At 43.3% G+C, this 27,938-nt stretch overlaps 1 protein-coding gene across 1 annotated transcript; it reads right to left on the bottom strand.

Annotated features, from left to right (window-relative positions):
* Positions 1-135: 135 nt before the first annotated feature.
* Positions 136-27,938, bottom strand: LOC126215201 (uncharacterized). Its single transcript, XM_049941866.1, has 2 exons — positions 27,809-27,938; positions 136-2,169 (listed from the first exon to the last, which is right to left on the bottom strand). Exon 2 carries the CDS (start codon positions 2,146-2,148, stop codon positions 382-384), a length of 1,767 nt encoding a protein of 588 aa, XP_049797823.1. The 5' UTR covers positions 2,149-2,169; positions 27,809-27,938; the 3' UTR covers positions 136-381.

Below are 27,938 nucleotides of genomic sequence, written 5' to 3' on the forward strand. Positions count from 1 at the left end.
AGTGCACATAGTTTTTCAGTGAAAAAGAATAACACAACTTATTAATATTCGTTGTATCTTTCACAGTGGCATGATTAGTCATACGTTGGAGTTTTATACATAAGTGTATCTGTGGTGTACTTGGACCAGTCAATGTTGACCATATGTTATTCTGGATTCTGGTGCATTAGTATTTCCCAACCAATGTTTTAATATATTTTGGCCGCTTTTGACATGATGGTGTTTCTGATTCCACATGTTACTCATGATTGGCTGTTAAGAAGCTAATTGTAATTTTCATCTTGTTCAACAACAGATACAGACATTTTCAAAACAGATATAATGCCCCTTAGCAGTAGGCGGGACTGCATTAACTTCATACGTTGCATGGTGACTGTCCATTCACTCATGACCAATATGGGTGCGTTCTACAACATTCAGCAACTTGTGAATTGGGTCGAGGTATGAAGGGTCCCAGGGAGCATGAGTTCCCACCCTTGAGAACGATTGACTCTTAGCCTTGAGGTAGAGTTCGTGGAAGAACTTTCCATCAAAGTAGGCATCCAGCTGGCAGTCAGCCTCCGTTGAGAAGGACAGACCACAGACAATGGCCGCATCCAGCACTTGCAGGGTGGTACGCACGAAGAGTCTCGCTAGGAAGGCGGCACGTGTATCCAGCATGGGGATGTGTTTTTGGGCCAGTTCCTCTTGTGTGAAATTGCGTACAGTGATGGCGACCACGGCAAAGATCTCAGCCTCGTGACACCCCAGGACTTTGGCTTCATGGCGGAGAAAGTGCAGTGCGGCAGCTGGCACGACCAGACACTGGGGCTCCAGCGACCTGAGGACAGAACCCTCTGAGTCAGGAGCCCCTACTATCCAGCTGAATAGCCTCCAGCGCGTGTCCACTTCTCCAGCCCACAGTTTCAGCAGGCCCGGGTGTTGCACATTGAGTGGCAGGTGCTTCTGGACCTCCACTTGCTCCCGGTACACCTCCGTCTTCCTGGTCACCAGCTCCTCCACGTAAAATGGACCATCTCCACTTTCCCACAGCAGCACGGTGTACATCCTGTTCCTCATACTTTTAAGCACGTCTCCTGTCGCCATTCCAGCATACTCGTCCTGGAAGAGCTCTTCCAGTGCAGCACCCGTGTCCAACATGTGACACTTGGCAACTGAGAGTACAGCTGCTGGTATCTCCCCAGACAAGTGTTTAGCTGTAATGCGCTGGAGGACATCAGACCAGCTAGACTTATCTGAGGCCCTTACAGTTGCCCTTCGCTTGTACCTGAAGTGGTCAATGTCTGCCTTCACGGTGTCGACGAATTCTCGCCACCTGTAACCAAACGCAATGCGGCACATTTCCTCCACCGTGTTGTTCTTCACCAGCTCCGCTACAACGCTGGCTAGATGCTCTCTTCGGCCGTAACGAGTGCCAAGTCGCCCGTGAACTCTTCGCCACTCTTCCGAGTTGATGTTATCACTTCCTAGGAATGTTACAAGCTCAGGCAGGTCTTGCTGCTGGATGCCAAGGTGGGAGGCGAGGTCAGAGGAAGGAAAACGCATCATCCTCACTTCGCCATCTATCTGATGGGTTCCGTCGAATGTGAACATGCTTTGTGCATCCTTATATATCAGAAAACTTGCAGTATTTGACATCACACCGAGACAATTTTTGCAGCTAGCTGCGTACTGAGCGGTCTCCTGGTAATAATCCTCCACACAGAGGCGCACCTCAGTTGATGGTACATTCCTGAAGTTCACCCGGGCACACGGCATCAGCCCCTCTGGTAGGCATCTCGACCCAGTAGTTGTATCACCAGTCACGTGCAGATTCTGCTTAATTTTCTCCACATTATCTTTAGACACGTCTGGACATTTCTCCTTCTTCTCACCAGGTGGTAGTCCATTGAAGAAGATCACGAGTCTAACGCCAGATTTACTGAATTTCTCCACAAAGTTCCAGCACGCCTCCCGGAATTCCTTGTACTGCCCACCACAGCGAAAATCGCAGTTCCGGTACAGGTACCACACGCATCCCACTCCGTCCACTGCAATCACCGCGTCCTCGCCAGTCTTCGCTCTGTGTTCTTCTGAAATTTTCGCCACAGACACATCTTCATACAAATCATTTGCTCTGGCGTAACGCATAATCGATTTGTAGCTCATACTTCAGATTCGTTTCTCGTCCTGCGAATAGAAAAGAAGAGAGTTATCGTGTAACACACGCTGACAGTAGACTCCAAAATAAATAAATAAAACGACACACCACGAAGGTGTTGTCCAAATTAATCGCAAACTGGTACTCATAGAGGTATCGGCAGAAAGTAACACATTGTAAACTTTGGTGGCCAGTGGGTAAATGTGTGACGCTGCAGAGCGATTTCACTGCGTAGTTGGCAAGGATTGTAAACAGGAGGCATGTCGATACCAGGGCTTGAACTCTTTACGAAATTCTTCAGGTGGACTCAGTTGGACAGTACCTATGCCTCGCGGACAGGAGTGTGAACAAGATACGCAGAGGACATGTACTTGGGCTCAACCACGCCAGTTGGAGAAATTGAGTAGTCGCTGGACATTTGAACTAGAGAGATGTTACTATTTGAAGATATTGGCTGGAATGAGTGATCCATCACCGAACACAGCATCAAGAAGGAAGTGGTCTGAAAAGGTTCGCAAGAGAACTTCTGTAAAGTCTGGAAGCTAGGAGACGAGGTACTGGCAGAAGTAAAGCTGTGAGGACGGGACGTGAGTCATGCTTGGGTAGCTCAGATGGTAGAGCATTTGTCCACGAAAGGAAAAGGTCACGAGTTCGATTCCCGGTCTGGTGCACAGTTTTAATGTGCCAAGAAGTTTCATATCAGCGCAACTCCGCTGCACAGTGAAAACCTCATTCAGGAAGCGGTCTACATAGACAGGCGACTGAAGATGAGGACTGATAGATAATAAGAGAGGCACTCAGAGCCCCAGATGATATTATCATCGATCCAACGTGTAAATGGAGCTTGCTTCAGTGCCCACAAGGGCCGCTAACAAACGGCACACAGGAAGTGGGCTGAGCTCACAGCGCCCCTTGAACCTACAACCATTGTCATCTGTACACCAATAAGACCATTTACAGTGGTGTCCAGTAGATTCGGCCTTGTGTCTCATTGATGAGTCCCGCTTCAAAATGAGCCTCGATGACCAGCTAAGACGTGTCTAGAGACGCTACGGATAGCGATGGGATACCAACCAGACTGTCACCCAAAGTATGCCCCGACAACTTGGGTTTCGTAGCAGGGCCTCTGTAGTTACCATGGACGGCACCCTTACAGTACACCAGTACGTCGACGATATTCCACGGTCTGTTTTATTGACCTTCATGACAAGCCATCCTGGGCCTGCGTTTCAGCAAGATAACGCACGTCTTCACACGGCCGGCTAGAGATTCTAGAACTTGCCTTCGTGTTTCGCCAAGCCATATCTTGACCAGCAAGGTTGCGGATCTCTCTCCAGCTGAGAGCGTTTGGAGGATTATGGGCAGGGCCCTGCGACCAGCTCAGTGTTTTGACTATCCAATGCGCCAGTTGGACAATATTTGACACAGTATCCCTCAGGAGGGCATCAAACAACTCCAACAAACAGCGCCAAGCCCAATAGCTGCTTGCATAAGATCCAGAGGTGGACCAACGCAATATTAATTTGTTTAGTTGGCGAGAAGAGCTTATGCCATTTCAGATGGAGAAAGCTTGACACAAGAAGTGGACCATCTCAAGGTTGTGTTCAAGCAGAATGGCTATACAGATAAACAGATCCATCTTGCTTTCCAGTTTGGACCTTCGCCTGAACCACCAGAAGATACCTACAAATCGGTGGCTTTTCTACCTTTTACTGGGAGCATTTCCTCGAAAATAATTCTAAAAAGATATCATACCAAAAGTATTTTTCGTTCGCCAGCCAAAATTAGAGGGCTTCTTGGGTCAGTTGACTCGGGTCTGAGTAAGCCCGGTGTGTAGAAGATCCCTTGCCACTGTGGGAAGTCTTATATTGGTCAGACAATCCGGACCATTCAGGACCGATGTGTTGAGCACCAGCGGCACACACGGTTGCTTCAGCCTTGGAAATCTGCAGTGGCGGAGCACTGTCTTACCGAGGGACACAGAATGCTATATGACGAGACACAAATGGTTACCCCTGCATCTCGCTATTGGGACTGTGTTTTAAAAGAATCCAGAGAGATTCGGTTATCTGATAATCTTATTAATAGAGACAAGGGCTACCTTTTAAGTAAGACTTGGAACCCGGTGTTATCAGACATTAAAAAACAACGGCCTGTGTTTCGATCGTCGGAATCATGTTTTATTTTTGATAGCGATATCTCAGCACGGTTTTAGAAAGCATCGCTCCTGCGAAACGTGACTCGCCCTTTTTTCACATGATATCTTGCGAACCATGGATGAATGGTATCAGATGGATGCCATATTCCTTGACTTCCGGAGAGCGTTTCACTCGGTGCCCCACTGCAGACTCCTAACTAACGTACGAGCATATGGGATTGGTTCCCAAGTATATGAGTGGCTCGAAGACTTCTTAAGTAATAGAACCCAGTACGTTCTCCTCGATGGTGAGTGTTCATCGGAGGTGAGGGTATCATTTGGAGTGCCCCAGGGAAGTGTGGTAGGTCCGCTGTTGTTTTCTATCTACATACATGATCTTTTGGATAGGGTGGATAGCAATGTGCGGCTGTTTGCTGATGATACTATGGTGTATGGGAAGGTGTCGTCGTTGAGTGACTGTAGGAGGGTAGAAGATGACTTGGACAGGATTTTTGATTGGTGTAAATAATGGCAGATAACTCTAAATATAGATAAATGTAAATTAATGCAGATGAATAGGAAAAAGAATCCCGTAGTGTAGCGCTTGACACAGTCACGTCGATTAAATATTTGGGCGTAACATTGCAGAGCGATATGAAGTGGGACTGGCATGTAATGGCAGTTGTGGGGAAGGCGGATAGTCGTCTTCGGTTCATTGGTAGAATTTTGGGAAGATGTGGTTCATCTGTAAGGGTGACCGCTTATAAAACACTAATACGACATATTCTTGAGTACTGCTCGAGCGTTTGGGATCCCTATCGAGTCGGATTGAGGGAGGACATAGAAGCAATTCAGAGGCGGGCTGCTACATTTGTTACTGGTAGGTAACGGAAATGCTTCAGGAACTCGGGTGGGAGTCTCTGGAGGGAAGGAGGCGTTCTTTTCGTGAACCGCTACTGATTAAATTTAGAGAACTAGCATTTGAGGCTGACTGCAGTACAATTTTACTGCCGCCAACTTATATTTCGCGGAAAGACCACAAAGATAAGATAAGAGAGATTAGGGCTCGTACAGAGGCATATAGGCAGTCATTTTTCCCTCGTTCTGTTTGGGAGTGGAACAGGGAGAGAAAAAATGGTTCAAATGGCTCTGAGCACTGTGAGACTTAACTTCTGAGGTCATCAGTTCCCTAGAACTTAGAACTACTTAAACCTAAGTAACCTAAGGATATCACACACATCGATGCCCGAGGCAGGATTCGAACCTGCGACCGCAGCGGTCGCGCAGTTCCAGACTGTAGCGCCAAGAACCGCTCGGCCACTCCGACCGGCCCTAGGGAGAGAAGATGCTGGTTACGGTACGAGGTACCCTCCGCCACGCACCGTATGGTGGATTGTGGAGTATGTATGTAGATGTAGATGTAGATTTCGCTTGTTTCCACCACTGGGGCGCTATGTTTACTTTGCGCTAAAGGGCAGTTACAGCACCTTTTCGCCTTGTGCGGCCTATATAGGGGCCGCCGCTTGCGCTGAGAAGTCAGTTCAGGCGAGATCGTGTACCAGCACTATCACCTGAAGATGGCGGACAGTTGGACTGCGGAAATATTGTGTCAAGATGACGTTATGATTCGGCTGCTCGCCCGAGAAGAATATTATCAATTACGCTATTACGCCGGGAAAGCCTTCGGAGTCACATCTAAAGCTGTTTCCCTTGAATAAATCATCCAGTCTTCGTGATGTTGCAATAATTTGTTTGTCTTCGGATGCACATCACATCTACCGATTTCCTTCCCATTCGCACAATTCGTCTGTGGTGCGACTTAATAATACACTTTACGGCAGAAGCAAAACAAGTATATACGGACTGAGTACTATTATTTCGACTTTTTGAAGAAGAATTAACTTTTCTTAATGCAATATCCACGTTACAACTAGTTCGAAGAATATCTGCGTGGATGAGTTAAAATATACAACACATGTACTAATGATATGGCAGTCGAATAAGCTGTGGGCGGGAGAGGGAAAGGTGGGATATTTTAATTAATTGGAAACAAGAACGTAAAATATACTGATGGAACAAAGAATGTACAGGTTACTATACAGGGTGTAAATTTTAAGTTCACAAATCAGAATAACTCGAAAAATAAGCTTCACGCGAAAAAAATGTGTAGAATCCAAAGTTGATTATTTTCGAGGTGGTCATTTGCTGGTGCTAAAATTAGCCCACCACCCCAGCCCCCTGGGGGTGAGGCGGAAGCCTACTTCTAAATTTCAATTGCGAACCCCAATTTTGTATTGCAGAATCAGATTTTACATAAAAATCTACGTACATTTTTTCTTAAGCATTTGTTTTGATTCTTGGTAGTTGGCACTGTAATTCAAGAAAATCCATGTTCTGACTTTAGAGTGGAAAATGATTACGCATAATACTTATACTTATTTACTTCATAAATTTTGATTCACTGAAAGTCTCCCTCTCTTCACATAGGGTGGGGTTTGAGAAAGACTAATTAGACTTTTACAAATGTTGACCCAAATATTAATTTTTTCCGCACATTCGGGTCAACATTTGTAAAACTCTAATTCCTCTCTGTCAAAACCCACCCTACGAGAAGAGACGGAGAATTTTAGTTTTAGCGAATCAAAATTTACGAAGTAAATAAGTATTTTTTATTTATCCGTAACCATTTTCCACGCAAAAATGAGAACATGGATTTTCTTGAATTGCAGTGCCGTTTAAGACAAAATGTACGTAGTTTTTTATGTAGAATCTGATTCTGCAATAAAAAATAGGGGTTCCCATTTGAAATTTTAAAGTTACCTCCCGCTCCACCCCCAGGGGGCTGGGGTGGCGGACTATTTTCAGCACCAGCAGATGTCCTCCTCGAAAATAATCAACTTTGGATTCTACACATTTTTTCGTGTGTAATTTATTTTTCAACTTATTCTGGTTTGTTAACTTAAAAATTACACACTGTATAATTCAACTAAAACTGATGATGCAGTACGTTTCGGTCCTGAAAAAGTTTTGATCTGGTACTGTGCACAAATCACAAATATTCTTGTATTTGTATTGTACCCTATACTGCCATGAAAGACAAATCGTTGTTTAACGTCGTTACCAAATATGTAGAAAAGTTATTGAAAGATTTACTTCAAATTTTTGCACATTATTCTAATAAAGATTCGGAAGGACACAGCCTACAGATATTTGGTACATACGCTATACAAATACATACGCATTATAATGGATCTTCGGAAATTGCCGTTACAGACTTCTACAACTCGTAGGGGGGGGGGGGGGGGGGGGGGGGTACACAATATTTTGAACTATAACCCATGACTGGAATCGCATCGTTCAAAGTCGTGAACAATAAGTTGATTTGTACTTCCGGTTACATCGGAAAATACCGTCTGCTAGCACATCCTTGTTTTTCTTTGTTAGACACTGAAAATTTTGGTCTAACTTTTAGTTATTCTGCAGCACTATGTATTTCTTACTTCTTTCATAACACACTATTCACACCACTGTATTCTGTTTGTTTTTGTACTTCTAAGTAATTGTTGTGGTTTGTGTTATTTATTGTTGCCAACTTAACCTTTCCGATACCTCGTCTTTGACCTAAAATTTTTTATTATTAGATTATCGTACACAAATACATAGAAACATAATTCAATAGACCTACACATATACAATAATCAAAAATTATGTAGGCCAAAAGCAAAGTAGTGGAAAAGTAACACTATGAAACACAAACCACAACACATACACTCCTGGAAATTGAAATAAGAACACCGTGAATTCATTGTCCCAGGAAGGGGAAACTTTATTGACACATTCCTGGGGTCAGACACATCACATGATCACACTGACAGAACCACAGGCACATAGACACAGGCAACAGAGCATGCACAATGTCGCCACTAGTACCTTTCGCAGCAATGCAGGCTGCTATTCTCCCATGGAGACGATCGTAGAGATGCTGGATGTAGTCCTGTGGAACGGCTTGCCATGCCATTTCCACCTGGCGCCTCAGTTGGACCAGCGTTCGTGCTGGACGTGCAGACCGCGTGAGACGACGCTTCATCCAGTCCCAAACATGCTCAATGGGGGACAGATCCGGAGATCTTGCTGGCCAGGGTAGTTGACTTACACCTTCTAGAGCACGTTGGGTGGCACGGGATACATGCGGACGTGCATTGTCCTGTTGGAACAGCAAGTTCCCTTGCCGGTCTAGGAATGGTAGAACGATGGGTTCGATGACGGTTTGGATGTACCGTGCACTATTCAGTGTCCCCTCGACGATCACCAGTGGTGTACGGCCAGTGTAGGAGATCGCTCGCCACACCATGATGCCGGGTGTTGGCCCTGTGTGCCTCGGTCGTATGCAGTCCTGATTGTGGCGCTCACCTGCACGGCGCCAAACACGCATACGACCATCATTGGCACCAAGGCAGAAGCGACTCTCATCGCTGAAGACGACACGTCTCCATTCGTCCCTCCATTCACGCCTGTCGCGACACCACTGGAGGCGGGCTGCACGATGTTGGGGCGTGAGCGGAAGACGGCCTAACGGTGTGCGGGACCGTAGCCCAGCTTCATGGAGACGGTTGCGAATGGTCCTCGCCGATACCCCAGGAGCAACAGTGTCCCTAATTTGCTGGGAAGTGGCGGTGCGGTCCCCTACGGCACTGCGTAGGATCCTACGGTCTTGGCGTGCATCCGTGCGTCGCTGCGGTCCGGTCCCAGGTCGACGGGCACGTGCACCTTCCGCCGACCACTGGCGACAACATCGATGTACTGTGGAGACCTCACGCCCCACGTGTTGAGCAATTCGGCGGTACGTCCACCCGGCCTCCCGCATGCCCACTATACGCCCTCGCTCAAAGTCCGTCAACTGCACATACGGTTCACGTCCACGCTGTCGCGGCATGCTACCAGTGTTAAAGACTGCGATGGAGCTCCGTATGCCACGGCAAACTGGCTGACACTGACGGCGGCGGTGCACAAATGCTGCGCAGCTAGCGCCATTCGACGGCCAACACCGCGGTTCCTGGTGTGTCCGCTGTGCCGTGCGTGTGATCATTGCTTGTACAGCCCTCTCGCAGTGTCCGGAGCAAGTATGGTGGGTCTGACACACCGGTGTCAATGTGTTCTTTTTTCCATTTCTTGGAGTGTACTTAGAAGTACAAAAACAAATAGAATACATCGGTGTGCTCCACGCGTCTGGTGAAAAAAATCACACGTTTTTGTAGTTGCAACGACAGAAAGAAAATACCCTCAAGAATTGTAAAGGAATTACCGACACTATGGCTGAAACTACTGAGAAAATTTAGAGAACCGGCATTTGAAGCTGACTGCCGATCGATTCTACTGCCGCCTTCATACTCTGCGCGGAAGGACCACGAAGATACGAGAAATTAGGGCTCATACGGAGGCGTACAGACAGTCGTATTTCCCTCGGCCTATTTGCGTGGGGAAATGACAAGTAGTTGTGCAGAGTACCCTCCGCCATTGACCTTACGGCGGCTTGCTGGTTCTATGTAGATGCAGATGTAGATATAGACGAGGAAATGAACAGTGACAGTAGGAGGAGAAGATGGGCAGAGAGAGGGAAAAGAAAGAGATTAGGACGTACATTCGATTCCAATACATACTTAGCAGTTCCAGAGCAATGCCTGGTTCGCTAGTATGTTGCAGTGCGGGCGTTGTTCAAAAATGGTTCAAATGGCTTTGAGAACTATGGGACTTAACTTCTGAGGTCATCAGTCCCCTAGAACTTAGAACTACTTAAACCTAACTAATCTAAGGACGCCACACATATCCATGCCCGAGGCAGGATTCGAACCTGCGACCGTAACGGTCGCTCGGTTCCAGACTATAGCACCTAGAACCGCAAGCGTTGTTTCATGTAGCTTTGTTTTAATTTTAGACGTTGGTATACATAGAGGAATGTGGTCCTCGTAACTCACGATGTGGGCTTTCCAGTTTCAGTTGCGATAACGCAGAGTACAATGGTCATTTGACTCAGTACGCCTAAAGCTACGAGAATCGTACATGGAGGGCTGCGGTCGCACATTTGGAGATCACATAACATATGTCTAACTATACCAGTTTTTGTACTATGGAATCGTTGTAAAGAAGTTCGCCTTTGACGCTCAGCTAATTACTTGTAAAGCTAGCATCAATTAGTTCTCCACCCCAGATTCTTAAAAAAATCGAACTTCATTGCCCAAACCAGCTTCAAAAGTTCCATTACCTTAAAATTGGCTAATGTGTTAAATACACAATTTGATCAAAAGTATCCAGACACCCGGCTGAAAATGACTTACAAGTTCGTGGCGCCCTCCAGCGATAATGCTGGAATTCAGTATGGTGTTGGCCCACCCTTAGCCTTGATGACAGCTTACACTTTCGTAGGCATACTTTCAATCACATGCTGGAAGGTTTCTTGGGGAATGGTAGCCAATTATCCACGGAGTGCTGCACTGAGGAGAGGTATTGACGTCGGTCAGTGAGGCCTGTCACGAAGTCGCCGTTCCAAAACACCCCAAAGGCATTCTGTAGGATTGAGGTCAGGACTCTGTGCAGGCCAGTCCATTACAGGGATATTATTGTCGTGTAGCTATTCCGCCACAGGCCATACATTATGAACGTGTTGAAAGATGCAATCGCCATTACCGAATTGCTCTTCAACAGTGGGAAGCAAGCAGGTGCTTAAAACATCAATGTAGGCCTGTGCTGTGATAGTGCCACGCAATACAACGAGGGGTACAAGCACCCTCCATGAAAAACACCACCACACCATAACAACACCGCCTCCGAATTTTACTGTTGAACACTACACACGCTGGTAGATGACGTTCACCGGGCATTCGCCATACCCACACCTTGCCATCGGATCGCCACATTGTGTACCGTAATTCTTCACTCCACACAACCATTTTTCACAGTTCAATTGCCCAATGTTTGCGCTCCTTACACCGAGCGAGGCGTCGTTTGGCATTTACCGGCGTGATGTGTGGCTTATGAGCAGCCGCTCGACCATGATATCTAAGCTTTCTCACCTCCCGCCTAACTGTCATAGTACTTGCAGTAGATCCTGATGCAGTTTGGAAGTCCTATGTGATGGTCTTGATACATGTCTGCCTATTACACATTACGACCCTCTTCAACTGTCGGCAGTCTCTGTTTGTCAACAGACGAGGTCGGTCTGTACTCTTTTGTGCTGTACGTGTCTCTTCGCGTTTCCACTTCACTGTCATATCGGAAATAGTCGACCTGGGGCTGTTTAGGAGCGTGGAAATCTCGCGTACAGACGTATGACATAAGTGACACCCAATCACCTGACCACGTTCCAAGTCCGTGAGTTCCACTGAGCGCCCCATTCTGCTCTCTCACGATGTCTAATGACTACTGAGGTCGCTGATATGGAGTACCTGGCAGTAGGTGGCAGCACAATACACCTAATATGAAAAAAATATGTTTTGGGGGATGTCCGTATACTTTTGATCACGTATTGTACTTTATGCCAAGCATGAAAATATTTGTGCCTCATGACGGTAAAACCTAATTATTTTATTAGTTTCGAGTTATTCATCTGACTGCTAATGAAAAAGGTTTGAAATTATGTTTAAAATTTCTAGAGTGTCGTTAAGTGCTCTCGTTATGAAATACTGGATTCGTATGGTTCGGGTAATTGCTGCTCGTGTTTAAGAGAAGCTAGTTTTTCAGGTTCAAATGGCTCTGAGCACTATGGGACTTAACATCTGAGGTCATCAGTCTCCTAGAACTTAGAACTACTTAAACCTAACTAACCTAAGGACATCACACACATCCATGCCCGAGGCAGGATTCGAACCTGCGACCGTAGCGGTCACTCGGTTCCAGACTATAGCACCTAGAACCGCAAGCGTTGTTCCGTGTTGCTTTGTTTTAATTTTAGACGTTGGTATACACTAATGTATTTTCGATAATGGTCTCCTAATTGAGATATTTTATGAAATGTACGGCTATTGGTATTCATTATCTCTACAAGTTTATGACCAGCTGCAGTCTCACGTACACTTCAAAGATGGATCATCTAAAAGCTTGTAAACATGTCGCCGAGTTGTAAGTACACCGTGAATGGTGAAATGGCGCTATCCAAAGCCGGTGAAACCGGCGGTGAGGCAAATTGTGTTGCACTATTGGCCATACAGGGGATAGGCAAAATAATGTTAACACCAGTAATAATGGGAGATGGTTGTGTTTGACGGTTAACAATGCAGGTAATGCTCGCGTCGCTCTATACTGTGCGTGCTCGGTACTGACTACGCATCAGTGCGGGTTGTTTACGAGTAGAGCGCACTTCGTATTTGCATTCAGAGGCCTAGGTGGACGTCCGATTGAAAAACCAGAGTTCCAAAGAGGGCATATTGTGGGGGCCCGATTAGCTAGAGCATCAGTAACCAAGACAGCCAACTTATTGAATGTTTCAAGACCAACTGTTTTCAACAGTCATAACAACCTACACAAAACAATGAGAGACGTAATCTTGAAAACGGAATATTGGGCGCAAATCAACTCTAAATGACATAGATCGTAGTACGCTAACATGAATCGTGTCAAAATAACACGTATACGGCGGCTAAAGTGACTGCAGAGCTCAATAACCATCTTCCACACCCCCTATCTATCGCCATTGCCCGCAGAAAACTCCATAAAGCGAATATTCGTGGATTAGCTGCTGTACTGATACCATCAGTGATGACAATCAACGCAAAGGTGATTGGTCAGCGCGGCAGAATGTCAATCCTAAGAGCCCGGGTTCGATTCCCGGCTGGGTCGGAGATTTTCTCCGCTCAGGGACTGGGTGTTGTGTTGTCCTAATCACCCCGTTTCATCCCAATCGATGCGCAAGTCACCGAAGTGGCGTCAAATCGAAAGACTTGCACCCGGTGAACGGTCTACCCGACAGGAGGCCCTAGTCACAAGACATTTATTTTATTATAACGCAAAGAAACGTAAAACATGGTGTCAGAAGCATAAATCCTGGTCGGTTGATTAATGGAAAGACGTGAAATGGGCCGAGTCAACGTTTTCGTTACTTGCAACATGGGGCCGAGTTTACAAATGGGGAACGGCAAAAGAAGCCTACAATCCTGATTGCTTCATTCCAACAGTTAAGCATGGTGGTGGAAGTGTGATGGTGTGAGCAGTCATATCATGGTATTGAGCTAGTTCCGTCGTTACTGTCAAAGGCCGTATTACAGCCGACGATTATGTGAGTATGTGAATATTTTAGGTGATCAGCTGCACTCCGTGGTTCAAGTCTTGTTCCCCAACAATGATGCCATACTTCAGGACGATAATGCGCCCAATCACGCAGTCATGACAGCACAGTCGTGGTATGAGGAGCACTCAACTGAACTGCAGCGGCCGGCCGAAGTGGCCGTGCGGTTAAAGGCGCTGCAGTCTGGAACCGCAAGACCGCTACGGTCGCAGGTTCGAATCCTGCCTAGGGCATGGATGTTTGTGATGTCCTTAGGTTAGTTAGGTTTAACTAGTTCTAAGTTCTAGGGGACTAATGACCTCAGCAGTTGAGTCCCATAGTGCTCAGAGCCATTTGAACCATTTTTTGAACTGCAGCGTCATCCCTGGCCAGCACAGTCCCTGGGCTTGAACACTGTCGAACCCTTGAGGGCGGTATTCGTAACTCACGATGTGGGCTTTCCAGTTTCAGTTGCGATAACGCAGAGCACAATGGTCATTTCACTCAGTACACCAGAAGCTAGGAGGATCTTACATGGAGGGCTGCAGTAGCACATTTGGAGATCACATAACATATGTGTAACTATACCAGTTTTTGTACTATGGAATGGTTGTAAAGAAGTTCGTGTTTGACGATCAGCTAATTACTTGTAAAGCAAGCATAAATTAGTTCTCCACCCCAGATTCTTGAAAAAATCGAACTTCATTGTCCAAAGCAGCTTCAAAAGTTCGATTACCTTAAAATTGGCTAATGTGTTAAATACACAATTTGATCAAAAGTATCCAGACACCTGGCTGAAAATCACAAGTTCGTGGCGCCCTCCAGCGATAATGCTGGAATTCAGTATGGTGTTGGCCCACCCTTAGCCTTGATACCTTCCACTTTCGTAGGTATCCGTTCAGTCAGGTGCTGGAAGGTTTCTTGGGGAATGGCGGCCCATTCTCCACGGAGTGCTGCACTGAGGAAAGGTATCGATGTCGGTCAGTGAGGCCTGGCACGAAATCGTTTTCCAAAACATCCCAAAGGTTTTGCGTAGGACTAAAGTCAGGACTCTGTGCAGACCAGTCCATTACAGGGATGTTATTGTCGTGTAACCACTCCGCCACAGGCCGTGCGTTATGAACGTGTTAAAAGATGTAATTGCCACCCTAGAATTGCTCTTCAACAGTGGGAGGCAAGAAGGTGCTTAAAACATCAATGTAGGTTCACAAAGGTACATATATCACATTGGAACAACCGAAATAAAATGTTCAAACGTACCCACGTTCTGTATTTTAATTTAAAAAACCTACCTGTTACCAACTGTTCGTCTAAAATCGTGAGCCATATGTTAGTGACTATTACAGCGCCATCTATCACAAAGCGAAAAAAGTGGTCCAACTAAAACATTCATGTAACTCTTCAGGCTTTCCCGGCGATCTAATGACATCTTGGGTTGTCGGGTGTTCTGCCGGATATCAGCGACGCTGATATCCGGCAGAACACCCGACAACCCAAGATGTTAAAACATTCATATTTCTTTACGTACTACACGAATATGTAAGAAAAAGTGGGAGGTTCCTATTTTAAAAACAACAGCAGTTGATATCCGTTTGACCTATGGCAGCGCCATCTAGCGAGCCAACCATATTGCCATCTTATTTCCCCATTCAAGCTAGACGAGTTTCGTTCTTTGTAGTTTTTTTTTTCCTTTGATGCTTATTTCGTGAGATATTTGGCCCAGTCACTGTCAATAGACCACCCTGTATAATACATTAAAATCAGACAACTGTGAGACGTTCAAATAATATTTTGAATGTTCACGTGTGACTAAAGTTTCGCGGCTAGGCATATACTGCCACAGTTCAGCAGTCATATCTTGGGAACTACACAGTCTATAAGGCTGTGAATTGCTTTGTTTTGAGTCGACTGCTACGTCTCAGAAGTTGGCTTTACAAGTAAACAAATCAGTCCTTTGTTTCTGATACTAGTTTTCGTTGAAAGTACTGTGATTATCGGCTATTTTTGTAGTTAAGCTAATTTCTATTGCTTTTTATACGTAAGTAAAATGGCTAACCGTAAAAGTAATTTCAAGAAATGCAAATTTGCAGGTAAAAGATACGTGAAACCTGCATTTTCTTCTTAACTACTTGAAAACACGTGTGCTAGCAGTGAAGGAAACATTGTTCCTGAAGTGCCCATGCCCCCGTGTGCATCGAAAAAGAAAGTAACCCCAGAAACTCCCTTTCAAATTCGAGAAGGTGGCAGGGGTAAAATACAGGGAGCGAAAAGCTATTTACAATTTGCACAGAAACCAGATGGCAGTTATAAGAGTCGAGTGACATGAAAGGGAAGCTGTGGTTGGGAAGGGAGTAAGACAGGGTTGTAGCCCAATGTTATTCAATCTGTATGTTGAGCAAGCAGTAAAGCAAACAAAAGAAAGATTCGGAGTAGGTATTAAAATCCATGGAGAAGAAATAAAAACTTTGAGGTTCGCCGATGACATTGTAATTCTGTCAGAGACAGCAAAGGACTTGGAAGAGCAGTTGAATGGAATGGACAGTGTCTTGAAAGGAGAATATAAGATGAACATCAACAAAAGCAAAACGAGGATATTGGAATGTAGTCGAATTAAGTCGGGTGATGCTGAGGTAATTAGATTAGGAAATGAGACACTTAAAGTAGTAAAGGAGTTTTGCTGTTTGGGGAGCAAAATAACTGATGATGGTCGAAGTAGAGAGGATATAAAATGTAGACTGGCAATGGCAAGGAAAGCGTTTCTGAAGAAGAGGAATTTGTTTGCATCGTGTATAGATTTAAGTGCCAGGAAGTCATTTCTGAAAGTATTTGTATGGAGTGTAGCCATGTATGGAAGTGAAACATGGACGATAAATAGTTTGGACAAGAAGAGAATAGAAGCTTTCGAAATGTGGTGCTACAGAAGAATGCTGAAGATTGGATGGGTAGATCACATAACTAATGAGGAAGTATTGAATAGGATTGGGGAGAAGAGAAGTTTGTGGCACAACTTGACCAGAAGAAGAGATCGGTTGGTAGGACATGTTCTGAGGCATCAAGGGATCACCAATTTAGTATTGGAGGGCAGCGTAGAGGGTAAAAATCGTAGAGGGAGACCAAGAGATGAATACACTAAGCATTTTCAGAAGGATGTAGGTTGCAGTAGGTACTGGGAGATGAAGAAGCTTGCACAGGATAGAGTAACATGGAGAGCTGCATCAAACCAGTCTCAGGACTGAAGACCACAACAACAACAACATGCAGGATTGTGTGCACAGAACACACAGAAATGCCAGCTCTGGAGGCGATCTGTTCAACAGCCATTCGGCGATCCCCCAAAACAATTCTCTCCACTTTCTCGATCGTGTCGTCAGACCGGCTTGTGCAAGCCCGAGGTTGTTGTCACACGATGTTCTGCCTTCATTAAACTGTCGCACCCACGAACGCACTTTCGACACATCCATAACTCCATCACCACATATCTCCTTCAACTGTCGATGAATTTCAATTGGTTTCACACCACGCAAATTCAGAAAACGAATGACTGCACGCTGTTCAAGTAAGGAAAACGTCGCCATTTTAAGTATTTAAATCAGTTCTCATTCTCGCCACTGGCGGTAAAATTCCATCTGCCGTACGGTGCTGCTATCTCTGGGACGTATTGACAATGAACGCGGTCTCATTTTAAAACAATGCGGATGTTTCTATCTCTTTCCAGTCCGGAGAAAAAAAAATCGGCCTTAGAACTTGAATGCACCTTGTATATACGTAGGCCGTATTCTGCTGGTTGTTTACGTACAAGAAGCCGCATGGCTATGCCAGTTTCTTTGGCGTTATAGTGTGTTTACAATGGCAATGTTGGTTTTCTTGTTACAGGTCTACTAGTGAACTTATAAAGTGTTTCTGTACAACAGTTTCTCATTCAAAAGAAGCCCTGTGCAGCAGATGTTTGTGTCCCGTTATGGAAAGATAGCACATGGACGGATACGTCTTTAGCAGCCGGGTAGTTTCAGAGGCGGAAAAGTAGTTACAGGCCATTTGTTTTGTAAAAGAATGTGCAGGCCGTTCAAACCACATTCACGAGGTTGCCACACAAATGGATTCGATACGTTTCGAGGGAGTTTCAAGATCCAGGAAGCACAGCACATGAAGTGGTTCCAGTAAGTTTTAAATTGTATGCGTACAGGGTCCGAATTGTTCAGGGATTACAACCAGATAATCGCCCAAAACGTGAACGATTTGTAATGGACATGCTGAGGCCCTTTTGTCTGAAGCCAATGTTTTCCTAAACAGAGTGTGATTTTCCAATGAAGCTAGATTTAACGTTTGTCGCTCACAAGGGGACCCTCCAAGCTGTAAATCACGGATTCTGATGCGCTTCAAATATGTTGTAGAGGCACTTACCCTGAGTACATGGCTAAACGGTTTTTTAGCGACGGGCCATGGTTTTTGAGAAAATCGGTTTTGAAGTTCATTGCGCGCTTTGTTTACCTGTAACTATACTTAAATTACCAGCAAGTCAGGGTAGCGCAGCGGTAGAGGTTAGTGGCTACCACGCTGGAGGTACAGTGTTCGAATCCTGCTCCCGCATGTTTTTTTATGTATGCAAGAACCGTCCGGAAAATTTGGTCCTAACGTTCAAAAACGAATAGACAAATTAACTGGGAAACACAGAAATGTAGTCATGTCCTGCACGAAATTCGGGAAGTCCACGAAACTGGTGTACGAATTTTTTTACATCATCGATTGGTGGGGAGGGCAAACCGATTCAACTTTATACGATATTAACTGATGAAAGGAAAGCGAGCACCTGCACCCTAAAAGTGGTCCCACCAAAGTGCACTCCTTATTGCCATCATTGCGACGTTTACTTTTACCGACAGGAGAAAGTCTTCACGAAATTTATTCAGAATGCTGCCGACTTGATGCAAGACAATAGAGAGATCGCTTCTAGGTAATATTCGATAAAATTGCATTCGCTAATCCTACATCAGCGCACCTAATTTTGAAAGCATGGTTAGGTACGTACGGTTCGCATCGAAATTAGCGGATGAGAGAGAAATCTTTTTGAATTCGAAAGAACTGTGTTTCTTGATATCGCTCACGAAGAAACCGTGCGCCTGCAAGACGGGTGCTCTCATAAAACGCGCGTGGTGCTGCGAAAATTTGTGTCTCAGTTGTTTCTATGATAAGTATCACCCACAATATTGTTCTGGCACATCAAGCAATGTGGACGATGAAAAATAAGACTTTGTAATATTGCATGACAGAAAAATTAATAACTGAATATATCTTTATAATTTCGCACCCCTTACGCTGTTTGTTGATATTCTTTGAAATAAAACTGAAAAATTTGGTCGATTTTGAAACGAAAAAACAAAAGTACAACAGCAGAATACGAAGACGGTATCTCCAGCGCGGTAGCCGTGAATTTTTACCGCTGCACTACGCTGACTTGTTGGGAATGTAAGTAATGTTACATATATACTGTGGTGTCACCGCCAGACATCACACTTGCTAGGTGGTAGCCTTTAAATCGGCCGCGGTCCGTTAGTATACGTCGGACCCGCGTGTCGCCACTATCAGTGATTGCAGACCGAGCGCCGCCACACGGCAGGTCTAGAGAGACTTCCTAGCACTCGCCCCAGTTGTACAGCCGACGTTGCTAGCGATGGTTCACTGACAAAATACGCTCTCATTTGCCGAGACGATAGTTAGCATAGCCTTCAGCTACGTCATTTGCTACGACCTAGCAAAGCGCCATTATCAGTTGCTATTGATATTGTAAAGAATGTACAGACAAGAGCTACGTTCAACATTAACGGATTAAAGTTAAGTATTCCAGCAGCTACGTACGTTTTTTGCTAGTCTAATTTCCTTGACCTGTTACAGACCTCACGCCAGCCTGCGTGAGCTAAACGCGTGCCTTTCGGCTTCCTCCAAACTCCGTGGGTTGGCTCCTGCCAAACTACAACATATACAAAGCGCGCAATGAACTTCAAAATCGATTTTCTCGAAAACCAAGTCCCGTTGCTAAAAAACCGGACAGCCATGTAATCAGGTTAGGTGTCCTTACAACATATTCGAAGCGCATCAAAATCCGTGAATTACAGTAGGGAGGGTCCCCTTGTCAGTTAACCCTTTGTTTCCTGACATAAGAAAAAATTTACTTTTTAACATTTTCTTTGCAGAATTTATGCTATTGTGGCCTCAAATGACTGTAGGATTTTTTGTAAAATTTTATTTTATTTTTCACAATTTTTTTCTCACCTGGTACTCAGAAGTACCGTCAGACTCCATGGACAGAATCACAACATTCGCAGAAAAATGCTCCAATTTTTATAACTTGTACTTTATTCCACATAGATATTAAATATTTTTACATTAGAAAATTAATTTACAGAAATATATTTCAGAATTTTTTTTTTAATTTCGCATAAATTTATTCTAGAACAACTTCACAATACATAGTAACTTACCTATACATTTTTGACAGTATATACATATCACATATTTAGTGATACCTCATGAAATTGTAGGAAACAGTTCTTTTTCTCATTGCAGCACAAATACACTTTACATGTACTTCATTGTGAATGTGGTCTCGACTGAATTTTATTTTTCGCACACATTTCGTATCGTCCTCTTTTACAACTGAACACTACAAAATGGTTTCCTCTATTGCCAAGACGTACATCCTTCGGAACAGAAAAGTTATCCTTCCTTCTCTTTGGAGAGTTATTTCATCTTTACAAGAGTTTCTCTTCTTGAGATTTGGCACTTGCTGTTCATTCATTAGCCCTAGTGCCACAGCACGCCTGAATTCCAGCAGTGGCAATGCCCCATGTAAATCACTGAAAATGACGTAATCATTGACAAAAGCAATTTGTATTGCTCCCCAGAAGAGACGGTGCCACCATTTCTTTGATCGCTTGTCAAGACCATAAGTTGAACGTAATCTGTCTGCATGATCCACACCACCCATGTTTTTATTGTAATCACATACAATAACTGGACATGGTATAGTCATACTAGTTCCATCTTTCTGTTTTCTTGTCACTACGCTCTGTTCAGTGCCATGGAAGTTTGACGCAAAATGCACTACTTTATTTTCCTTCCATTGAAATACTGTTAGGTCTAAAGATGGCTGTCTGTGATTGGATTTAGACATTTTTCTTTAGGTAAATTCCCTGGAAAACCTTTCCTGTTTGTTCTAATTGTTCCACAGGCAAATGTATTTACCGATTTCTGTGTGAGAAAAAGTGGACAGAACAACTAGTGAGAGGTAACGCACTGTTGCTACAATAAAGTGTTCGCACAACCTGACGGTACTAATAAGTCCGCCTTATATTTTCCACTTTATCTCATTTAATTGTAACGTAATGCTTCAAACTATTATAAAAAAACAAAGAAGCTAAGTACGTACAATGGAAAACTCAACGGAAGTTTCAATAAATTGCGCACAAATTCAGGCAACTCCATGGAAACAAGCACATACAATCTTCTGTTCTCACAGCAGCGCGCGAAAAACAATTTCAAGCTCTGACCGCCAGAGAGGTCTATGTATTGCACAATAACATCTATGAGACAGTAGAGCAGAGTTACTGTTACGTACCGACAGGCTCTCAGATCACGAAACTGCACCGCGAGAAAATAATGAGAGTCAAAACTTACTGGTACTTTTAAGTACCGTCAGGCAACAAAGGGTTAATCGCCATAATGTCAGCATCGGGGATCAGAAAATCCTCATGTCGTACAAGAACACATTCGGAGCGTTCCAAAAGTTAATGTGTGGTGTGGGGTAACCTGTGATCGAGCCGTTGGCTCATTTTTCTTCCTTGAAAGCAACTGAGGTGGATACCTTCACCTAGACGTGTTGCTGAGTTATGTCCTTTTCCCAGCTACAGTATGTGCAAGACCCTATCATCTTTCAGCAAGATAACGCTCTCTCCATTTGGGTTTGAGATGTGCGCGAGTTTCTTAGTAAGACATTCCCCAACACAGATGGCCCAGTTCCATGGTCTCCGAGATCACCTCACATTACCCCACTTCAGATTTCTTTCTTTGGTGGTATGTGAAGGATACCGTGTGCAGGGTTAATGGAAGCGTCCGAATCCACCCGTCTGCTTTGACCCGTGACGTAAGGATGTTGCGAGTGACGTCATTACGCCGCGGAGTTTATGAGTTGGTTGCGTTTGTAGATGGCGTCTTGTCGTATCTGATGGTGCCCTCTGCTGGTGTGTGTGTGGGTGTGTACTGAGTGCAATATGTTGTATTTGATTGATCTGAGCCTTGGTGTTGGATGTGTGAAATCGTTGGCAGTGTTTGTATTTAGGGACATAGCGTTTGGAAGCTTTTCCAGTGAGTTACCAATGAATTTTTTTTTTGTTTGTTTATGTATTTGGCGTTACTGGTTTGCTGTTTGTGATGCGGTAAGACGTTCAATTTATTGTGTGGCTTCTGTTGTTAGGTATGAATATGACGATGAAATATGACAGTGATATGTTTTGGTTGAAGATGAGGGAGGACATGTTGTCCATTATTTAATTCCTCCAGTTATTAGGACTAATCGCTGAGATTGTGTAGTATTTGTCGCGAGAATATGAGGTTGATCAGCGTTCCGTCGTCTCGGATGAGGGACGGGTACATGTGACATGTGTGTATATATGTGTGTGTGTGTCGGGGGGGGGGGGGAAGATGACCTAGTTTGTTGGAGCGCCGAAATTTTTTGGTGGTAATTAATTGTTATTTTGAGTCTATTCTTCTAAAGTTATGATGCTTTGTGTATTTATGGTGTATTGAACGTATTTTAATTTATGGGGGGGGGATGTTTGATCTTTAGACTGAGGCATTGTCGTTTTGGTTTTATTTTTGTTACTTGTAGGTGTTGGTTTTTTGGTATCAATAATTGTGCTTAACATGTATAGGTCAAGGGAAATGTCTTATTCCGATTTTCGTAGTTTTGGTTGTAGGTGTCGGCATTTTGGTATCGTCAGTTGTGGTTGACCTATACAGGTCAAAGGAAATGTCGTATTCCGATTTTCGTAGTTTAAGTTGTAGGTGCTGTGGTTGACCTATGTAGGTCAAGGCAAGTGTCCGATTCCTGTAGGTTTTGTTGGTATCGCGGAATGTAGTATTTTTGTTTTTTTCTTTGTCATTTTGTGTGTTTTCGGATCGTGGTGTGTTCTTTACTGTTATACGTAGCTTGTCCCCACCCTAAAACCCCCCAATTGTCCAGTTAGTTTGATTGTATTTTTGGAGGGAGATGTTATTGTCTTATTTATATGTATTTTCGTGTTCGTTGCCGTGTGTATGTAGTGACGTCACAAGCGCCATATTGGAGACGCTTAGAATAGCCATTTCCGCCATACTGATGACGTCATGGGTCAAAGCAGACGAGTGAAATCGGACACTTCTGGATATTGCAACAGCGTATCAGAGACGACGTTGGCACAAACACAGCAGAAATGTTGTAGGATGTATGGCAAGGGATTTAATACCGGCTTGATATTTTGCTTTTTCCCAGGGATACACACTCTGAAGTTATTTAAATGTTGAAGAATATTTCCTGTATTAAATGTTTATCTAAGGTTCAAAACTTAATGAGTAGAGACGTATGTGGAATAATGGACGTCTCATTTACTGTATCCAGTGAAAAGATTCATTATTTTGTGGCCATGATAAACATTTATGGACATCCTGTACTTCATTGCGTCCCACTTACATAGGAAGTGAGGGGAGGGGGATAATAAATTAGATAAAATAACCGAAATGAGTGTCTAGAAAAATTTTCAATCGATGTTGGCATTAATACAGTCCAAAGATGATATGGTCTGACAAAAAAATCTACGACAAGAAAGGCCGGCCGGTGTGGCCGTGCGGTTAAAGGCGCTTCAGTCTGGAACCGCGTGACCGCTACGGTCGCAGGTTCGAATCCTGCCTCGGGCATGGATGTGTGTGATGTCCTTAAATTAGTTAGGTTTAATTAGTTCTAAGTTCTAGGCGACTGATGACCTCAGAAGTTAAGTCGCATAGTGCTCAGAGCCATTTGAACCATACGACAAGAAACAGAAATCTAGAAAAACAAAACTAAAACATTGTCTCGCAGTGGTAAAGCCAGAATGTTCACCTGCATGCGAATGCTTAAAAATTAGCTACAAGCTTTACAGGGTAGAGGTACTTGAAGGACGAATAGTTACAAATATTTGGGCCGAATTCAAACTGAAGTTGGTTGGAGATTAAGACGTAACGAGGATCTCTACGCGAATATAGGGAAAATATCGGAAGTAATGACAAAGGAAGGACCGGTCTTCGTTGGACACTTCTACTGAATGAACGGGGACAGGCTAAAGAAACAAAACAAATGTGGCAGTATTTCTGGAAAAAGAAATCCCAAACAAGTATTCGTGTATCTGTGGAATAAGAAATCGACACTGGCATGGATTACAGAAAGAAGAACAGAGCTAGAAAAAACAACTGTAAGAATAGGATATAAATAAACCTTTTCAAGAACAAAATCATAAATTTAGAAGGTTTTCAAGGCGGAAGAAACAAGAAACTGGAAGCAACGATGACGGAAGAAAGGAAAAGGCAACATGGGGAGAACATGAGGGGGGACCGGAAACATAGGAAACAACAAAAAAAGAAAGAGAAGCTACTGAAGAATGGGTATGACTGACTTAATGGAATAATGGGTGTGAAAGAGTTACAGTTGGGGGGGGGGGGGTTGGGAATGGGAAATGAGTTGCATGTTAAAAAGAGCGCGAGTATTTTAGCATGCCAAAGGTTTTGGGAAAATTTTTAAAGGTACCAAGGAAGGTAAAATGAAGTAGCTCGTACTCGACTTTCCACCCACAGTCTTTCAAATACTTTCACATTCACCTTTTTTGGGCCACGCCAGGAGAATTTTTTTCGCTGGTGTATTCGTTATCACTGCCGGTTTTGATTAGTAGCCATCATCACAGTATCTGTATACAGAAAAGTGAGGCAACATAACACCAGAAACGCATGGAACACAATCACTTACACGAGGAAAAAATGTTAAAATGTGTGTGAAATCTTATGGGACTTAACTGCTAAGGTCATCAGTCCCTAAGCTTACACACTGCTTAACCTAAATTATCCTAAGGACAAACACATACACCCATGCCCGAGGAAGGACTCGAACCTCCGCCGGGACCAGCTGCAGAGTCCCTGACTGCAGCGCCCTAGACCGCTCGGCTAATCCCGCGCGGCCTTACACGAGAGATGGTATGATTTTATACATACAAAATTTTATATATTATTTAAGTTTCATGTGATGTAGCAGTTTGGCATTGTTATGACTCCAGCCCCACAAGGACTGATGGATCAAATGGCTCTGAGCACTATAGGACTTAACATCTGAGCTCATCAGTCGCCTAGAACGTAGAACTACTTAAACCTAACTAACCTACGGACATCACACGCATCCATGCCCGGGGCAGCATTCGAACCTGCGACCGTAGCGATCGCGCGGTTCCAGACTGAAGCGCCTAGAACCAGAACTGAGAAAGGAAAAGAACAAACAGGTATCCGCACTCAAGAAGTGGATTGTCATATGTGAAAGTGGAGTTTTAACTGATTATCAGCTATTTATCAATAAATGAAAGAGTTATCGACTATAGAAGCGGGTTAGGGGAAAAAAACAGCGCAATGCGAATAGAACTAGGGCACTGACGGTTCCGTGCGATGATCGAGAATCTCAACAGCTCTTGCCTGTTTCCGATATAGTCAGTGGCAAGATATCGGTCCAAGGAATTCCAAATCGGTACTAAAATCTCTACAGTAGTTCCTCAGACTAGCCGGGACATACAAAAGAAGCGAGCAGATGACCTCAGTTTATACACGTAGATATAGAAGATTTAATAAAATGTTTTTATTTACTTACTAAAACCCCACAACAACTAACATTTTGCATTTGCATGCAGTAGTGTTCAACAGTTATACTTTTGACTTATAATGAATGTAGTGCATGTTGTAATGGCAATTTTTTTAAAATTGCTGTAATTTAACAATTTTCATATTCTTTTTACTTTACTTGTACTGTGAACTTTGCTTCTTGTTGCCAAATTTCATGGTCCCAGGTCAACAGGAAGTACCGTATAGGTTCTGGTGAGTCTGATTTAGAGAACCGAAATATGTGATATAAATGGCCGCAGATTGTGGGTGAATTGACTTAGGTTAAAATCCTTACACTGCCAGACGACCACAGATGTTAACGTGTGACAAGTGTGGGCCTTATGCGACTACCCGTTCCTGGGGAAGAGGGTTCTCAACAGGCAGATATCAAAACTATCCTGTAAGGCTTCTGTTTTTATACATTGAGGCACGCGACCCTAGAAAACAAAGCAAAGACACAGTTGGTGCTGCTTCATGCATTCGATTCTAGACACAGATGCACGGTAAGTGTGTGCTACAGAAGTGCAAGACAGTTGTGCAACAGTATGGTAAAGACTGAAGACGAGTAACATCTCAGAGACAGTAGTGTAAATACGTAAACTGCCACGTAAGTACAGATAATGAAAATATTAAGAAGCCACAGTAGAGATGTTAGTGCTACTGAAGGCTTACGCACAGTTGTGTCATGCATTTCGTCAAATGGCGCACAGCTGTTCGCAATTTCCTCCTAAAAATGTTTGACGTACGCGTCAGTTACCCTATCAATACAAATCTTCAATCAGGCTCTTCTTTGTTATCTAATATATGAACAGAAAGTTTTTTTCTGGAATCATATCTGTGTTTTTTCTTTGTTTTGCGACTAATTTTATTTGATTTTGTAATATATTTCGTTTATGATACTTATTTAATATGAACAGTTTATTTTAATATATTACATTTAATAGATTATACAGAGTGATTCACGAAGATATGCAAATATTTTAATATGCTATTCTACCAGTAAAGCTAAAGAAAAAAAATTATATAAGCATAGGTCCGTAAATATTTACTTACGGAGTTACGGCTAATAAAAGGTTTTGCCTGAAATTTAGGAACTTCGTTAATATGAAGCCATTGCAAAACTGTACGAGGTTAAAGTAAAGCACGATTTCCACTTATTTTGCTATTATTGATTTGGTGAATCTAATAAAACATGTCCGAGACCTGTACCTGCAGCAATTTTCCAAAATATCCACAGAAGCAGAGACGTAATTTCGTAAAATTTTTAACTTATTAACTACTTGCCAATATTTGTTTTTTAAACTCCAGACAATTGTACAAAGTTTTCAATAGAAGTGGTAGAGAATTTAAGTTTGGATAATGATGGTAATAGAGTTAACTGAAAGTGCACGAGTGTGTCAGATAATCTCCTTTTGTTAATAACATAGCACTCGTGAATTCTTGTTAAACCGAAAAAAAACAACGCTCAATGTTAATGAAGTGGTACAGTGTACATACGACAGAAACAACTCATTAACGGTTGCCAACAATGACATAAACGTTGCTACATTCTCATGGAAAGTAAACAAATTTATTTGTAAAATAATCTTTACTTCTGCGGATGTTCTGGAAAACTACTGCAGATAGACGTACGGGACATGTTTTATTAGATTCACCAGACCAGTAACAACAAAGTCAATGGAAATCGTGATTTACTTTAAGCTCGTACAGTTTTGGGAGCTCTTCATATTAGCGAAGTGCCTAAATTTCAGGCAAAATCTTTTATTAGCCGTAACTCCGTAACTAAATATTTACGGACTATGCTTATACGAACCTTTTTCTTTAGTCTTACTTGTAGAGCAGCATGTTAAAATATTTTCATATCTTCGTGAATTACCCTGTATATAGCTATAAGTTTTATTTTATTAATATTGATTATTTTAAGCTAGGATTATAGCTACTTATGTTTTTTGATTAGAAAAGGTTATTATAGATTGAAGTATTTAATTGCATGTAAACAAACAGTTTATATTATTATAATATTATCTTGTATATTTAAATGTAGATATAAACGACAGAATAATGAAATTATAGTGTAATGCGAAAGGTAAAATTTCGAAACCACTGTAGCCAGAGAAATGCGTATTCTTGTGGTCGCCACAGGCGTGTTCAGACTTCACGCAAGGTATGAAAATTACCAGCAGAACTACACGCAAACTGCAAACTTGCTACAATTCTCAGCGGATCCTTCACTTATTGTTCACTACATTGTTAAACCGATTTAACAAAGACACACGATCTCAGCATGCCAACAAGAGAAGTACAGAGTGCAAAAGCTTCCAAAGCTGCTATTAACACAGCGAGCTGCAAAATGTGAACTTACTTTTGCAGTAGATGCAGCTGCGTTGATCTTGTGAAAAAAATATAGTCACGCAGGTAACGGTACAGTTCCTTGCAGTCGCGCAGGGCACGGTATCAGCTGTTTATTAAAACAGTCAGCTTGTGCAGTATCT

Source organism: Schistocerca nitens, chromosome 12 (genome assembly GCF_023898315.1).
Source record: "Schistocerca nitens isolate TAMUIC-IGC-003100 chromosome 12, iqSchNite1.1, whole genome shotgun sequence".
NCBI classification, from domain to species: Eukaryota; Metazoa; Arthropoda; class Insecta; order Orthoptera; family Acrididae; genus Schistocerca; species Schistocerca nitens.

Bases quoted from the DNA above. Each gene is read 5' to 3' on its own strand.
- LOC126215201 (XM_049941866.1), bottom strand. From the start codon at position 2,148: ATGAGCTACAAATCGATTATGCGTTACGCCAGAGCAAATGATTTGTAT.